At 30.8% G+C, this 18,968-nt stretch overlaps 1 protein-coding gene across 1 annotated transcript; it reads right to left on the bottom strand.

Moving 5' to 3' along the window:
* Positions 1-898: 898 nt before the first annotated feature.
* LOC124373186 (serine protease snake-like) lies at positions 899-15,807 on the bottom strand. Its single transcript, XM_046831587.1, has 6 exons — positions 15,650-15,807; positions 13,390-13,487; positions 10,435-10,544; positions 7,705-7,979; positions 3,983-4,143; positions 899-1,190 (listed from the first exon to the last, which is right to left on the bottom strand). The coding sequence occupies exons 2-6, from the start codon at positions 13,390-13,392 to the stop codon at positions 1,005-1,007; spliced, it is 735 nt and encodes a 244-aa protein (XP_046687543.1). The 5' UTR covers positions 13,393-13,487; positions 15,650-15,807; the 3' UTR covers positions 899-1,004.
* Positions 15,808-18,968: the final 3,161 nt, after the last annotated feature.

Here is an 18,968-nt window from a genome sequence, read left to right as displayed (position 1 = left end):
ACTGACGTACGGTACCTTAGAAAATTCCGAAAAACATTAGATAGTCAGAATTTGGCTCAGAAGACTCCCTTTGAAGCAGTCGACAAGAACTATGCTAGATGAAATTACACTGAACTGTTTTTTTTTTTTTTTAACTAATTTAACAATTCTAACTATAAATGTTATAAAATATTGAACAAATTTTACTATAAATAGAGAATTACTGTATATAAAAACCTATCTTAATTTTCGCTTGACTTTTGTCAAGTGTAAATGTATCAAAAGTGTCAAAAAAGGCTCACATGATTTGTGATATAATTTTCCTGATCGAAAAACAAAACAAAATCAATAATGGAAGAAAACTTACTAAGAACGAAGTAAATTACATATTCATAATTATAAACTTTTTTACATATTTTATGGATTGGGTCAACAAATCAAACTCAAATTGGCGTCGGAAATATAATTCACTCGAATCAGCAGTGGTTATAAACGTACAATGCCTACCAAATTGATTCTAAAACAGTAGGTAACTTCTAGTAGTAATATAAGAGGCAATGTAATCTAACTTTTACTATACATTTAAAAACTATCTAAGTTATCTTTTGACAAAAGTAGGCTTCTCAGATCTGTGTATGTATGTATATTTTCATGAGCAAATTAAAATGACTACACATATACTCTTTTTAACATATTGTATTGATGGGTGGAAGAAGGAAAATTCAACATTGACGTCGGAAATATAATTCACTCGAACCAGAAGTGCCCATACAGGTGCAAACCTTACAAAATTGCGTGCGATGCCGCGGGTAACTGCTAGTTAAATATTAATTAAATTTAAAACTTTAACTTAGTTTCAATCGATATTTTGTTTATGAAAAGGTGTTTACGAGGTAATAAGATTGAGATACGACACAGGTTAAATTGTTATCATTTAATTATCAAGTTTAGAAAATGATTGCTTTTTAATAATATAAAAAATTATAATAAATAATGAGATCTTATAAACATTGCATCGCTTCAGTCTACGTATCTAATGGAAAGTTAGGCCAGACGGTTTTCTCTATCCAGGGAATGTAGTTAGAGACTCTCGTGTAGACGCTAGGCTTGTTCCCGCCACAAGGCTTGCCGCCGAAGGAGGTGACACCTATTAGGCTGTACATGGCATGAGGTGTATCCAGGGCAACCTGAATTGGCCCGCCAGAATCACCCTGTTGACAGATAATTTCCAAATTAAAATGTTTTTATAGTTATTTATAACTCTTTTCAAGATTCAATGTTCACTGAAACACATCTAACATTTAGGTAAACCATGATAGCACATACCTAGTTAATTATTGATTTTTTAAGGTTTAATGTGGCATTTCAAACATTTATGATTCACGTTGTTAAAAATATCATTATAAGATTTTGTTAATCATAGTGTAAGAAGATATTTATGTAAAGCATAGACCTTGTTGATATATTAATATTGATCTATAACAGATAGTTCTATAGTAAAGAATCATAAATATCTTAATTGTTTTGTATAGATATTTGTATTGAGATATTTATGTAAACGTTATTGAAATTTAACAGTAAAAATGGCAACAAGTTTTCACAGACAAGATATAATGTACATCTATTTTTAACATTAATTTAGAACATTTAGAATAGCATAGTGATCTTTAATATGACACTGCCATATGCGTTCCGAAATAGATACGATATAGTACCTTTATATATCGCGCTGCCATCCTCATCTGGTCGGTAAATAGATGCCTCCAGATAAGATGGAACGGCACATGTGTTATCAAAGCAGTAAAATATTAGCAGAAATATCTAAATTATGCTCTATGGAGAGAGTTACATAGCACTGAAAGCTGCATTGTAATGATCCCAACATCGTTTACAGAAAATCGTGTTTAAGTTTAAATTTCTCTAGGTAGAGGCATGTATTCGTAGGAGATTAACTCGCTGGCTTTAATTTTTGAATACTTTCCAAAACAAAAGATTTTTCATTTTAAAATTTTTAGAAATACTATTTTCTAACCCCCTTCCTCTACGAAGGGAGAGTTCAATTGATTTGTTTATATGCGCCTGAGTTAGTTGGATTAAGTTAGTTAGAATTCAATAATATTTTATGAAACTTGGTTTTAAAATTACTGAACTCCAACAAGAGATAGGATCTTCATTAACCGTAGTGGTGGATAGTAATTGTTTTTTGCAGTTTAACTGCTTTAACGGTATTGTTGGATAAGCATATTTAAGGATATTATTATCTGGAGATATAGCTCTTAAGGCTGAACATTTGAAATTTAGATGGTAAGATAATTCAATATTATATATTTTACCAAGCGATAGGCGTAAATAAAAAATGTCAATACACAAAGCTGTATCAGGTTGGCACTAAAGATGTCAGGGTTTTGTTTTATTATTTGTTTTCGTTTGTTGAGGACTCTGGTGGAAGCTAACCCATTGAAACGATCCATGGGATTGCACAGGAACTAGGCTTCAGACACCATGAAGTCTTAGAGGTTTTAAACGTAACATAAAGGTGAAAAAAGCTCGTAAATGGGTACCCCACTTCTTGAACGATCGACAGAAATTGAAACGTTTCGAGTTCTGTTCTTCTGTGTTTCTGCGAAACCAAAAAGACAATTTTTTTTAGAACCTAATCGTGACTTACGATGAAATTTAGATCCTTTAAGATAACCAGAGACGTTCGGGCCAGTGTTTGGACGCTGACGAGCATCTCATGAATTCCCAATCGCGAAAACCCACCAAATGAAGACTATGGTTACACTGTTGTGGTCTGAAACCGGCGTGATCTACAAAAATTTTTTTGAACGTGGCAAAACCACTATATCAGAGTCCTACTGTGAGGAAATTGACGAAATGTATCAAAAATAGCGTCAGTAGCTCCACGACAACTTCCATACGCACGTTGTGTAAATCAGTGTCTGAAAATTAAATGAATTGAACGTCGAAGGTCTGCCTCACCCACAATACTCCTCAACCAACTCACCAAACTACTACCGCCATCTACCACCTTTTCAACCACTTCGATAACATTCTTACCGGTAGAAACTACGTTAATCGGAACTAGGCAAAAGCGGCTTTCGACGATTTCATCAAATCTCGTGCATCAAATGTTTATGATAACGGAATCGAATGACTTGTAACAAGTTGGAAAACTGTGGTGATTCTGGTGGGGCTTATTTCGATTGAATAGAGTCAGTATTCCTGAATTAATGCCTAAAATTTACCTATTAAAACCCCGAGAAACTTTGTACAAACCTAATATTTCGAAATAATCAGTGTTATGCAATAGCCTATGCACTCCAATTTTCGGTTGTACAATTTCTTTCGGAATGGACAAATCTTACTGTCAACAAAAAAGCGTAACAGAATAATCGATCATTTTTTGTGAAAATGTCTTATCATTGTTGGAAACATTACCACAAAATGAAATTTTATTTGAAAGGAACTTAATATCCCCCAAAACCTTAGGATATACTCTAGAGTCGTTATCATTTCAAAGGTAAGTTACTGTTATACTTCATAAGCTATGATAACCAATTAAAATTGTGGTAATCCGTGCAATGGTAAGTATGATATGCCAAAGAAATTACATTTGTTTGTTAGGCACAAAATAAAACAAAAGCATACGTACTATTGGCAAATTCAAGGTATAGAAGTTGCTGCTTCACCAATGCAAATCTTTTTTAACAGTTTGAATAAAAGGCTGTAGTTCTTGATTAATATAGTTAATAGGATACTTACATAACAATAATAGCAGATATTTTTGAATTTTTAGTTTTATGAAAAAACATATATCTAAGCTATTCTTGAATGATATATTAGTTTTTCTCTTATGTCTTATCACACATAAGGTTTTAATAGCAAATTGTATAATGGGACGCACTTGCAATATTATCACATATAAAGACTTATGTGTCACTTATTCTACAAGTTAGAGACTATGGTATAAAACTATGGTATATGTTACAACAGAGCTCACCAGACAGGTGTCTGCACCGTTTATCGAGTCTCCAGCACAAAACTGGGAAGATACTTGTATACCGTCGCGTAATCTGGGACCAGCCTTGTAAGATGTCTCGCAGACAGTCTTTGCTTTAAGCTCCAGTTTCACTTTCTGTAGCACCTTACTGCCTTTCAGTACTGGACAAACATGCAATGTACCAATCAACAAAAATAATATGAAATACTATTATAAATAATAAATATCAATAAGTAGTACTGTGTAGCGTTTTTAAAGCTACATTGATTTATTTTTTTAATTAAAACTTAAATTAAATACAAATTTTGGGATCGAAATATTGAGATTTAATTTTAGATTAGTTTGTGAAAATTCAGGGTAAAAACGAACATGAAATCCTTTGGCAAGTTAGTACTGGTAGTTTTAAATTGTTAGAAAGGCAGGTTGACTGCCTTGAATTGATTAGAACTTGTCTTATTGCGAGTATTGTTCTCCTGGTTTGATACAGCTGGACCAATGAGAGAACACCACGGATGTCCTGCAAAGTTGATTGGAAAGGGAAGTATTTAAGCGCCCGCTCATAATTTTCGCCCTTTTTTGGTTATTTTCGTGAGTAAGTTGATTACAGTGCACCGTGTTTCTTAAATGTTTTTTTCCGCGAGGGATTTTGAGGTAAGCACCAAATTTATTGTACGATTTATTGAAATAGTCTTCCTGATCTGATATTAAATTAATTTTGTTGTCTTTTTATAGGAAAAATTAAATTCATAGAAACTACAGAGCAATCTGAATAACATTCTCGAGGAACAATAGAATTCATACAAGTTACATTTGGTTCAAGCTTGCAAGAAAAGTGAATTAAAATTGAACTTTGTTAACAACTTTAATTGAGATTTGGAAAAGTGGTAATTTATTAATATTTATCTGGAACTGTTTTATTTTGAATTATTAATTGCAAATTAATTGAACATTAATAAATGTTTGAGAGAGTTGTAATCTGAATTGCAGAGACTTGAAAGTTAAGATTCAACTAGTGTATAGAGAAGTTTAAATTTTTATGTTTTTGAATTTTGAGTGAACTTAGAAGTTAAATTTTTATTTTAGTTATTTCCAAGTGGTATTTGATTTTTATTTTAAAACTTTGTTATTTTATTTTAGAAGAGAGCTCTGATTTTTAGTTGGATATATTTAATTAATATTTTTATTTCTTGCCAAAGGAATTTTTAAATTTACCTAAAGGTTTGTCAATTCTTTGTGGAAAATAGAGTGATAAAAATTCTGAAACGTTGAACTTATTAATTTGCCAGTTTAAAATAAATCCATTGTTTTATTTAGAGCTGTGATTTTTATTTTAGACAAACCAGATAATATTTAATAGTTAACAAATTTTGTAAAAAATTGTACTGAATATTCACTAGGAGCTTACTAATTAAAAAATATTTTATATCGTCTTGGATGTATTATTGATAATTTAAACATTAATACTCTGGAATATTAATACCTACAATCCAAGTCGTTATATACTGCTAATGAGTGTAATGTTCTATTCCTGAAGGAAACAGGATTTTTCTGGACATTTGCTATCGTTCAGTGAAAAATTTAGTAACACTACGTTACAAGATCTGCAATCCTATCTCTTCGTCAGGTAAATAACTAACCTAACACATAATTACAAACTAGGTTAAATAAACAATCATACCAGAGCGTTGTGACACGCGGAAGTCATAAATCACAACCATCATGTTGCGTGTCAACTTCACTAACTCTAAAAAATACACTTAATAAAAAACTAAACATAACACTAATTATTAAAACTAAACTACAGCATACAGGTCACAATAGGTCTGCAATCGTCAACCAACCACCTACGATCGTTCTGGTATGATATGTTTATTTTAACCTAGTTTGTAATTATAGGTTAGGTTAGTTATATACCTGAAGAAGAGATCGGATTGCAGATATCAAAACGTAGCTTCATTAATTTTTTGTATAAACAAAATAAAAAACATTTATAAAAATTATAGAAAAGGTTTATGGCTAAGAAATCAATAAATGAAATTAATACCTTCAGGAATGCGTAATATTTCCTTTTTATCTCTTTTAAGATGCTAATCTGTATCGGAAAAATATCATATTTTTTTCTTCAGAACTTAATATTTTAACTAGATTAAATAATCACAAAAACTCCCTCCTTTAAAGCCTTGTGGAGTAACAGATTATTCTCAAATTTTCTGCCTGCAGGGTTAAACATTGAAATTACTAACTAACTCAAATTTAAAAAAACACTCCAACCAAAAAATTGATTGTAACACCACCATCAATTTTCTACCTTTAATCAAATATATATATATATATAATATGATTAAAGACTAAAATAATTCTAGACTAAAATTTTAATTTCTAATTAAAGACTAAAATCTGGGATTAAAGACCAGAAAACATAACACTTAAGTAGAGGTATGTTTTTATTTAAGATTTATGAAAACAACAAAAGTATTAGAACGGAATTAGAATGAAACTTCATGATTTATACCTTATATAAATCGGCGTGTTTATTTTTTTCTCGTACTTTACTTAAAGACCGTAGTGCCTTTAAAACGACGCACTATTGGATACAGACTGGACAGGCTATCGCTAGAGATAAGTCTTGTTCAAGTTGCAGGCCAACGGATAGTAAATGCATTATGATAATAATGATTAAATGAGATAATTATGAATTTATGGGAAATTTATGAAATGTTTCTTCTTCACTATTGGACGTTTTGGGGCGAAAGTTCTTCTGTATGCAACTGGTCTCAGAAGTTTTTTACATACATTATATCGTCTGCAGAAGTACAAACATATACATCGTCAACATCAGCCTATGGCATTGTAGATATTAAAATGGCTCAATAGCATATTTACATTAATTTAGGGTTCATACGAACATGGATCGGGTGTTAACCAAGACATTTTAATGAATAGATCAGATAGCTAGTGGATTCAGAAACTAAAGCAATGTAAAGGCCGGAGAATTCTAGATATCTGTGGCTTCTGACACCAAAAGGTTCCTAGTAGTCTGGACCATGACATTATAAGGACTGGTAGTTCTTGATATCTGTGGCTCCAGACACCAGAGGTTCCTATTAGTCTGGACCATGACATTATAAGGACTGAGAGTTCCAGATATCTGTGGCTCCAGACACCAGAGGTTCCAAGTAGTCTGATGTCAAGGATTGGGAGTTCTAAGAGACACGAGGTTCAATATGCCAAATGGTTTCATCGACCGTCTTATAAAGAATAACCTTGAAGTCGATCTCATAAAGAGTAGATAGTGCCAGAGGGTAGGAGTATTTTGATAGCATTTAAGTGTTGACATTTATTGGTTATATAAATAGGCAAAGCACCAGAATATATGTTTTTTGGTTTACAGTGGCAGGAACTCCTAAAATTCGAAGGCTCCGAAAGGAGATATTCACAACCAGGTTTCTACCAAAAGGCTTAGTAAATCAGTGACCCGCAGCTCATAGTACGAGAAAAGAGCTGGAGTAACCTAAAGACTAGCAGTACAAGAATGACTATGACAGTGATAGGCAGGGGAGCATACAGGAATTCATATTTTGTACCTACAAGTTTGAACAGTCTTATCCTTGTAATATGAGATACTAAGACAATTCTTTTGTTAACAAGTCTAAGTTGTTTATTGTCATAACCGAGTATAATCTGTACATTTAAAATTTTTTTTAAATATTGAATTTACTCACGCCATCCCATACTACCCCATCCGGTAGCGAGGGCAAAACCGTTACCACCGATCTTGCCTCCTGTGTGAAGACAGATGGGTCTGATGAACTCGTTCAGTTGTACTTCCCGTTCCAGTTTGTACAGAGAGATATCGTTATACGCAAAAGGACTTTGGTAGTCTGGATGGTCGATTCTCTCTATGATCTCGTAGTCTTCAGCCTTGGCTAGGCCGTGGTTTTCATCATTGTTGGTAGATACGTCATAATCTCCTAGTCGCACCCAACTGGCCAGTCCTCTGTGGAATTAAATTATTAATAATATGTTCAAACTTATAATTGTGGAATTTAATTGTGTCAACACTTGTAACTGTAACTTTTAAATTGTAATTGTAACTTGAAACATCTGTTAACATATAGATGTCCTTAACCATTGGTGATATTTTAATGTCTTTAATCGGTGTTAATTTTTATCTTATACATTAAAAGAAAAAAGGTTGCTCCACCAAATTTGAAATCACTGTTTTCTTTTGCATACAAGATAAGTTATTGTTTCAATGTAATCTACTTCCAAATTATATTTTGTAAACACTTAGACTAATTAAAAAGACAAGAAATGTAAAGCATTTACAAAGTATAAAAATCTCATTAACTCTTCAGTATTATATTAATTGGCGATTAAATCGGCCCAAGTGATGGCGATTGTCTGAAAATCGTTACTTTATTTTCACAAAAATGCTTAATGTGGACTTACACTATGAATGTTTCGAAAAGCAGTTTTAGATTATTTACTAAAAATATTTAAATTAGATATATACGTACGTAACTGAATCTGTAATCTTTCAATTTTATATATATAGTATTTCACTTATTTAAATGAAAAACAGAGTTATAAAGCTTCGATATTTCGTGGGATTTGATACCCACATCTTTAGGAAGCAAAATTTAAATATTAAGAGAACAAGAAACACAATAAATAAAAAGAAAATAACCAAAAATGTAAATACGCAACTAAAACAATAAAACACCCAGCTGTTATATCATTAATGGAAGTTAATTTGGAAAAGTTAATTTTATCTTAAATTTAAACCATTTGGGTATTTCGATTTTAAAAGTAACTGATGGGCTTGTTCGAGATTTGTTTAATTTTAATCTATTTAGATTTTCTTCAGGACAAGGGAACACCTTATTAATTCCTTTAAGGTCATAACACTCTTCAATTTTGTATTTTTTGTGCTCAGCAGCATGTTTGGCCAATGGCTTCTCCTTGTCTTTATGGAAAATATCAAATCTGTGCCCTATTATTCTGACTCTAAGGTGGTTAGATGTTTGTCCAATGTACTGTTTGTTACAACATTTACAATTAATTTGGTAAATTACATTCTTAGTCACAGTTTACTTTGCCAATGATGGGATATGTTAAATATGTTACGCTACTTTTGAATTCCCTAGAGTTTTTCATAATTTTGCAAGAACTGCTACGTGGTTTGTTGCACGGTTCACATCCATTAGTAACGGTTTGGTGTAATTTAGGTTGTAATTAGGTGTAATAAAGATAAGGATAACTGTGAAAAACAACTTGTCTGGCAGTTGTCTTCATTAATTATTAATAAGCTCCCATGGGAGGGGTGCATTAGTGTATTAACCTCAACAAAGCCGCATGTAAAATGAATATCAGTATATCTGCAAGCATAAAACGCACCATTTTTATTTAACCACAAAATTTACACAAGAGATCAAAGTTTATGCTAATTTAAGTTTGCACATCAATAAGTACACAATTTGTTTTGAAAGTTTTTAATAACCGTGCATATATTGTTTCTAACAGTTGTTTGGTTTTCAACAACGGTATTATTATTATCTGCTGAGTACTATTAGTACTCATATAAAGTACTAAAATATTAAATTCAATAAGTTATAACATTGTAGACAATCTTTTTTCATTAAAAGAAATACATATTCTTATGAATCGGATACATATAAGTATTATAATAAACTATTTCACTGCGATTCTTTCATATGGTTAAAGAACGTAAATAGGTAAATTATTATAACTCACAATGATTACAAATTTTCATCAAATAAACGGCTTAATTTTTATATAGTTTTAAATTTCATCCATAAACCTCTTTATTTTTACTAATGCGGGTTTTTCTTAATATTTGGAGAAAGCAACTGTTATTGAGAAAAAACCACTGTTTTTTCTCATTTACCCTTGGGTCTATAATAAAACCCGATACAGCGTTGGATTTACCGTGACACAAAACATTGATGATTGAAATCAAACTACTACTCTGATGCAGCGTACTAAGCCCAGTACATTGCCTAATTTCACTAAACTCAGAAAATAAGGAAAGTTCATCAGCAAAAAACCAAAGGATAACGCACCGGATCTTCCCCATTAAAATTCACTTGACAGTAAATTTTGCCTTCTGTAATTTAAACATTACTAAGGATTCCACACAGAAATCCACTTTAGAAAGGCTATTACTGACTATTCCTTAGGGAATTTTACACGAAATGTCGTAAGAATATTTGGTAGTCGAATATTTTAGTTGATTTTGATCTTCACTATCAATATTAAATTAATATAACCATGCAAATAAAGCCGTGGATAATGAAGAATATACAACCTATTATACATTCACCATAATTAATTACTGTTTTTTTTGTATTTTGTTTCAAAATAATTTCTTGCACTGACATAATTACAATTAGATTTAGATTTTAAAATCACATTTGTACATCGCTTACTGGATTCCACTGTCAGTGCAGTGGGCAGCGCTGATCACGAATTTCCTGCTGATCAAGCTGCCGCCACAGAGCCACTCGATAGAATCTTTCTCTCCGTAACCTATCAAAGCCTGAAACATTTCAATAAAAAGTCATTCATTTAAGCAACGGAAACAACGCGACATATTATGAAACGTAACTGCAACTAATCTAACTATACTAATTATAAGCCTCCTGGATCCTCTCTGCGAAATACTTTCATAGGGTTTCTTGATCGTGATTTCTTAGCTTTCCAGGCTTATGCATTAGAATTGTATTCTTTAAATACAAAACTATACTGGGTTAACACAATTAAATTCATGAAACATTAAACCCTTACTGTAGAGAGCCTTCTCCAGTCAACACTTTATGTTAAACAAAAACTCTCCATAGTACTCATGGTGTTGTACTTTAATACTGTATATTTGCGTAGTAAAAAAATAATTTAACGAACATGTATCAAAACTTAATAATAATCCATAATATAAAAAGCCATATTGAAAGTTCTAGACCTTCATAGATTACTTAAGCAACACCCTATAAGATGTTTTTCTGTTGACTGAAGTTGAATCTACACTGCGAGGTTTAAATATTAAAAGAATTTAATTGAGCCAGAACATTTTTGGAACAGTGTGAACCAGAAACATATATAATCTATTTTAAATATTGTAGTATATTTTTTTCTACTGTAGAATAATATTCGTGAATATATAAGGTGCTACACCTATGATAGAGAGGTAATAATAGGACTATAATATCTATAAGTCACAAATTATTATTCAGGAGCTACCTTCTTACATTATTTTGTAAGCAGGAAACCGATTACAAATCTGTTATTGCATCAAAAGAAATTGATGGATGTTCCACAAAAAAATGGGTGTAATCAGAAATCCACGTTCAAAATTCCTTCTTCTCACAAATTTGATTTTCTTTAAGACCATCTATCTCCTATGATAAAATTTGTGACTAATATTGTCGCTAGGTACATAATTAATTTCCAAACCATCATAAAATCGTGGTATTTCAAGAGTTATTTTGTATTTATTCGGATTGCTTTTACAAAAGACATTAATGTCCGAAGAAAGTCAGAAATTCGTTCTGGTTCATCCAACATATTCCAACGTTTCGAAAATAATCTTGATAAGCTTATAACTCATGATTCCGTAACCTGCGAAAACTCTTTTAATAATAAATTGAATTGTGGGAGGAATAAAAATATATATTATATTCAAATATGGTGACTTCCATCAAGTCTGCAACGCAGAAAATGAAACAATAACTGATGATGCCTTACCGGTGAAAGCGGTTTTTAATAATAAATTAAATTGTAAAGGAATAAAAAACTGTTTTTTTTTTATAATCAAACAAGGTGACTTCCATCAAGTATTCAACGCGGAAAATGAAAATCTTTAACTCATCTTGTAACTAAAGTTAAACATAAAATTACCTCAAGCAAAGGTAATGTGCTGAACTTGTCACAAATTTGAAAAACTTCAAAAAATTTTTAAATGGCTCTATACAGGGTGTCAATTAAGTCTGGAACCTCTTTTTTAATTTTTAAACCACACTATAAAAAAATACCAAAGTTCACACGTGCTTACTAGTGATAGTAACGCACATATCTGCCCAATTACCGACCGGATAATCCCTTTGGGGGACGGTGCACAAGGAGTCAGACAAAATTCTTAAATAGCAGCATAGGTCAAGTTTGGTATGAAATAAAGGTCTTACTTAGCAGAGTACAATGCTGCAAACCGGACTTCTAAGGGTGGATTCATTCAGTAGTTATAGCTATTTGAATTTTAAAACAATTGAACAATGTAAATTATTAAGTATTACAAGTAAACACCAATTTTTAAGTACCTGTGATCAAAGTAAGTGTTCAAAATGTTCCCCTACCATCGTTTGGAAATGTCCTAGGTGGGTTTTAAAAGCCATCCACTGCATTTTGAAGGTAGTCACGAGGAATATCTTGAGCTTCTTGGACTATGAGATTTCTTAGGTGCGCCAAATCTCGAGGCTTAGTACGATAAACTTTATCTTTGAGATATCCCCAAAGAAAAAAAATCCAGCGGAGATAAATCAGGGGGAACGAGCAGGCCACTCTACTGCACCATGTCTTCCAATCCATCTGTGAAGGAATATTGTATCCAAGTATTCTCTAACTAGGAGAGCAAAGTGTGGTGGCGCGCCATCTTGTTGGAAATAAATTCTTTTGAAATTGTCGACCAAGAGCAGCTTGTAGTGCAGGAATTATCTCATTTTCCAGCATTGCTAGATACGAGTCACCATTTAAATTACCATTGATAAATAATGGGCCATAATTTGATTTCCTATAATACCTGCCCAAACGTTAAGTTTCTGTGAATGCTGTGTATGACTCAATCTGCCACTTTCACATTCTAACAGTAGTTGTGTTATTGGTAATAATTATTGATTCCTGGCTTCGATTACTACATTGTCAGATGATGGGAGGGAAACATTTTTGAACACTTACTTTGATCACAGGTACTTAAAAATTGGTGTTTACTTGTAATACTTAATAATTTACATTGTTCAGTTGTTTTAAAATTCAAATAGCTATAACTACTGAATGAATCCACCTTTTGAAGTCCGGTTTGCGGCATTGTACTCTGCTAAGTAAGACCTTTAATTTGATACCAAACTTTACCTATGCTGCTATTTAAGAATTTTGTCTGACTCCTTGTGGACCATCCCCAAAGGGATTATCCGGTCGGTAATTGGGCAGATGTGTGCATTACTATCACCAGTAAGCACGTGGTGAACTTTGGTAATTCTTTCTACTATTTTTCAAAAATTAAAAAAGAGGTTCCAGACTTAATTGACACCCTGTATAGAATTAAGAAGTAAGATTCCTGGTTAACCGTATGCTTTACATATAAATATAGACTAACTGAGTGACTGACTTGTACGAACCATGTGTGGATACTCCTGAGGTTGTGCGTCCTTTCCTTTGGTGGCTTTGTAAAAGACCGGAGTTTTGAAGGATACGTACTCTGCGTATTCCACGCATTCTGAAAGATTCATCCATCACTAACATATTACATTGTAAACATATAAACATTTAAAAAGTTATTTCAATATCATTTATTCATCTATCTAATTTTTTATTCGTGATTATCTCTAGCATATTGTTCTCTGTGTCAGACACTGGTTCAAAACTATTTACTTCGTTAAGAAATTAATTGACCAGCTAAATTTTATGAGAAAACAAGCAGTGATAGATCTATTTATTTTCTCGTCCTGCTACAAAACATCCATAAAATGAATGAAAAATTTACATAATTAAGAATCATAAACAATATAATTACACTTGGAAAAACTGACGTTACGAAACTAAACGAAAACTTAACCATTTATATAGATTTTAAAATAACTTAATGTGACTTAAAAAAGTAACTTAATACAACTTTTTTCAGTCCCCTTACATATCTAATCATTATAAGACTTGCAAATAGAAGAAGATAAACTTTAGGTCCCCACAACACTTGGCCTATTTGGAGGTTACAATTATTTAACATAAAATTATTAAATACAGCGTCCAGGTGGTGAAATAATGAACTTTTTATTGAATTTTTACCTGAATATTTTGACTATTTCTGCTTCGTTGCTTACTTGATGAATGAGAAATAGTTGAAATAGAAATAAGTATTAGAAAAAATTGTTGGTTTTATTTCTATGTATGTCTGAGAGCTTACATTTATTCAAGCAAAACAATAATGGAAAATACTTACGGTGAAGAATCGTAACTGTCATTCTAAATTTTAATTAGGAAGTCAAGGTGCTCCAAAGTTAGCAGCCACTCTCTAAGTCTTAAAATTTGGTTATTCTTTTAAAATTGTTTGGTAATTAGTTGAAAATTCTTCGAGCAATAAAATTTAAAGTTCTCGTAAAGAAAGTAGAGTTTGTTTTGAAACTGTAAATTGATTCCTCTATCTTAATTTTACTTGTATTGTGCATTTTTTGTGTCATTTTACCACTCTTGCAAAGGAAAGTCTTTAGAACTTTATATACAAAAATGTATTTTAATGACAAAATTTTTTATAACGAAAAATGGGGACGTGAATTTACTGTCTTTACATTACTTCATATTATTCTAACTGAATTTTTTTTTACATAAATACAAAAAATATAAACGTTGCTTGAATAAGAATTGTATGTATAATTATTGCTACAGTAAACACTGAAATAAAACATATTTAAGGCTGAAAATAATGGGAGTACGTTCAGAATAATCTCTTTTAATTAGCCAAGATTTCAATCTAAAGTAGTATTCTATACTCTATGTTCGTACACAGTGGTGTATCCTGAGTTAGGGAATAAACTCACTATCTTATATTTCATTGTGGGAGGAAGATCTTGTTTCAATCTCCTCTTTTATCACATATTAAGTATTTCAAATATTTATTGTCTGGATCGTGAAAAAGTGTTGAATGGATTACAAAACAGTTTTTTCTACTTAATATTTCTCATCTCGCTTCGTTAATATTTTTGTCGTTATACAATGGAACACATATGACAAATGTTGGTATTAGGGTGAAACAATCTGTTATGGTTTTGATTTAACTTTATCGTGTTATAGCTACAATCATCACAATAATTTTTATATAAACAGGAAAACATATAATTTTTTCATTCCATGAAGGATTATGAAATTTTGAAACAAAGCTCACAAAATAATTGCTAAAGATAAGTATTTATTACGAATTATGTTCAAAAGAAATTACCATTTGAAATGAACCCAGATCTTATAAAATATAAAAATTTCAATGAAATTATGCTTAACGAAATTATATTTTACAGATTTATTTGGAAACGCATTGCTTTTTTCAGTTATTGCTTAAATATATATATATTATTGTAGAAAATGGATATTATATGTGTTATATAGTTTTATAAATGTATATATATTTTCAACTTCAGTATTTTTCAGCTTTGTTTTAAGATTTCTACCGAGAGTTCCTATAAATTCCTTACAATTTCATGTGGAACTATTTAAAAGGATCATATTACTTAGGTTTCAATATTTAAAAGTATATGAATTGAAAAAATAAATTTAAGGCAGTTATTTTTATAAAATATTAATTTAACCAATTTTATTTTTTTCCTCTAGCAAGGACTCCATAAATAACACCTATTGTTGTTAAAAAGAATAATAAATACCATAGCAACGTACTCTGTTTACTCTTATATCCTGGACTCGGAGGCGATGAAGAATTTGTCAGTGAGGCAGGGGGTGGAGGTAGCAGCTTAGAGATATCTAAAGGCTCGCAGCAAACGATTGGCTCAGTAGTTTTGAAGTGACACTGTACATTTTTTATATTCTCCTGAAGGTTTTGTTACAGCCATGGGGCAATTCATTCACCGGCTTGCAGGTCCAGTTCTTCCCGTCGGACTGCTTGCAGACATCACCTGTCGAATTTAAAAATGGTAAATACTCTGCAAGAAAGGGCACTGCTTAGGTTCTTATTTTTTCAAAGGTCACGGATAGCCTAGAGACAGTTTATCACCGTCTTGCAGGTCCAGTTCTTGGACTGCTTACAGATATCACCTGACATGCACCACAATTGTAATAATAATAATCAACCATAAGAAAGAAATGTATGCAATTAAGCTCTTGCATTACAATAAATATTTATACATGACATTGGTTTAAACTAACCACATTCACTAGCCAAATAAACAACATGGGTACTTGAGTTTTGAAGCATATTCAAAAGTTAACAAATTATGGATAAAATAACGACAATTATGTTTGTTTGGATTAAGTTCGTATACAATTTTGGAACCATGACCACCACCCCTACCAATGCAATGGTGTGGTAGTGGTGGTGTTGGTAGTTGCAATGGTGGTGGTATTGCACATACATTTTGTCCACGTTTTTTTTAGTTGAAAAAAATATGAGCAGTGCCAATATGTGGCAAAGATTTCCTCATTAACAGAGATGCTACATATTGTTATCTGTTCTTTTTATGTAAAAGAAATGGGACAATTTTTCACGATAAAAAATATTAAAAACATATTTATAACGACTTGGATTTTTAATATATTAATATTCAGACATCCAAGACGACATAAAATTATTTTTAACTAGTAAGCTCCGAGTGAATATTCAGTAAAATTTATTACTAGATTTTTAACTATTAAATATTATCTGGTTTCTCTTAAATAAAAATCACAGTTCTAAATTAAAATAATGGATTTATTTTACACTGGCAAAATTAATAAGTTTCAATGTTTAAGAATTCTCATCAATCTATTTTCCACAAAGAATTGACAAACCGTTTGTTTAGTAATTTTAAAAGGTCCTTTGGCAAGAAATAAAAATATTAATCAAATATATCAAACTAAAAATCAGAGCTCTCTTCTAATATAGAATAATAAATTTTTCAAATAAAAATCCAATACCACTTGGAAATAACTAAAATTAAAATGTTTCACTTCTTAGTTCACTCAAAATTCAAAATAAAAAATCAAACTTCTCTTCCACTAGTTGTACCTTAACTTTCAATTCTTTGCGAATCTGATAAAACTCTCTCAAACAATAATTCATGTTCAATTACATTTCCAATTAATAATTCACAATAAAACAGTTTGAAAGTTCTGAATCTATTCAAGGCAGTGAACCGCCTTCCTAATAGTTTTAAAATTACCATCACTAACTTGCCAAAGGATTACATATTCGTTTTTTATCCCAACATCTCCCAATTTAATTTAAAATTAAATCCCAATATTTTCTTTCCCAAAATTTTCATTTAATTTAAGTTTTAATTAAAAGATTTAGCCAATGTAGCTTTAAAAACGCTACAATATTCTATGAAAAATGGCACTCCAAACCCCCTCAAATATTTAAAATACCTGATGGAAGAGAGTACTGATCACAACGCCATTGTGCTCAAAAAGAGTCTCAAATTCAATCTAATTGTGGCTTAGTTTATTTTGGTGGAAAAACGTAAAGTAAAACCAGAGTCAAACTCTCCACTACAATTTCTTCATTAAAGTTAATATAAATAACAAATTGACATGGTTCTAAAAAATCTTAATTTTTAATACTAAAAAACTAAAGGATGTTTTAGTAATTTAGTCATAAACCATTTTTAATTGGAGAGCAAGAGTAATCTGAATTTTTTTTATAAAATATTAGCTTTTATATAAAACAGTATTTTAATAATTTATCATATCTTTATTTCATCTTGTAAATACTGAAAACCATATCTTTCAATGTCAGCATAAATGCCGTTATGGAGGATATCGCAGAGCGATTATAATCTTTTTATGATATTAATTATGTTAACAATGATTATATAGTTATTATAATATTAAGCATTAAAATATCATTGTAAGATACTGCGTTTAAGTTTACATATTGAAAAATCATGTCAATACTTTTCAAATAATTAGCATTCCTCGAGGTGAGGAATGGCGTTTTTACGCCCACATTATTTGTAAAAGTGACAATTAACAAAGATTTTAATCCCTGCAGAATTCCTAGATATTCGTTAAAGATTCGCTGACAAAACTTTGATCGGTAAAAAATACTTAAGTAATTATCGTACTTCATAAGACCTCAAACACAATATTTACTTTTACTTATAGCTTCAACAATCTTACTTTGGTACATTTTAAATGAATTAAGAAACAGACATGCAGTGCACGACGAGCTAAATGAACCTTTTATAAAGTAATTATGTTTTTGTATTAAATACGTTAATTTATGATTTTTAAACAATGAACGTATTTAATTTACTTTTATGTTTCCTTTTATGCAGTATATTATTTCAAAACAAGCTATGCTCTTGCTTATATCTACTTAAAATAATTAAAATGTTTATCGTAAGAAGTTTCTTATGGATGTTAATAATTGAAGCCGTGTTCTTGTGTAAAATGTGTTTATATATAGTTTTACAAAGTAATCTACATGTTCTATATTAAGGTTTGTTTTTGCGAAAACACCCATACTTTGATGCATACTTTAAATCATGGTTAGTGATTTAAAGTAATAAAAACTTGTATTATATGTACTTTACTTGTAAACTTAGTATTTACGTAGGCATTGAAATGTAACGCAGAATCCATTTATATTTTTGTTTTTGAATTTTTATTAAAGTAAGAAAGTGATATTTTAGTCCAGAAATATTCAAGGGCATATTTCCATAGCGCTTTCCAATAACACAAACAGTTAATTATTATGGGATCGATGTATGGATTACTTGATATTCAGTTCACTTTTTTCAACATAAGTAACCAACAACATAAATAACACAATTATACACATAATAAATACACGCTTTTGAATTTATGTTTATTATTATGCGCACAATATCAAGAAAAATTTTTATTATTTTCATTATAGGTTTATCGTAATAAATATTTCATAATAAGAATTAGTGGAAAATGTTTAATCCAAACAATTGTGTTATTGTAACGCAAATGACTAATTTTATATCATTTTATTTTTTACTGATTCTATAAAACACCAAAATGGTATGCGAAA

Source organism: Homalodisca vitripennis, unplaced genomic scaffold, assembly GCF_021130785.1.
Source record: "Homalodisca vitripennis isolate AUS2020 unplaced genomic scaffold, UT_GWSS_2.1 ScUCBcl_5010;HRSCAF=11513, whole genome shotgun sequence".
NCBI lineage: Eukaryota > Metazoa > Arthropoda > Insecta > Hemiptera > Cicadellidae > Homalodisca > Homalodisca vitripennis.
Note: the sequence above shows the minus strand (reverse complement) of the source record. Positions and strands in the feature narration are given on the sequence as shown.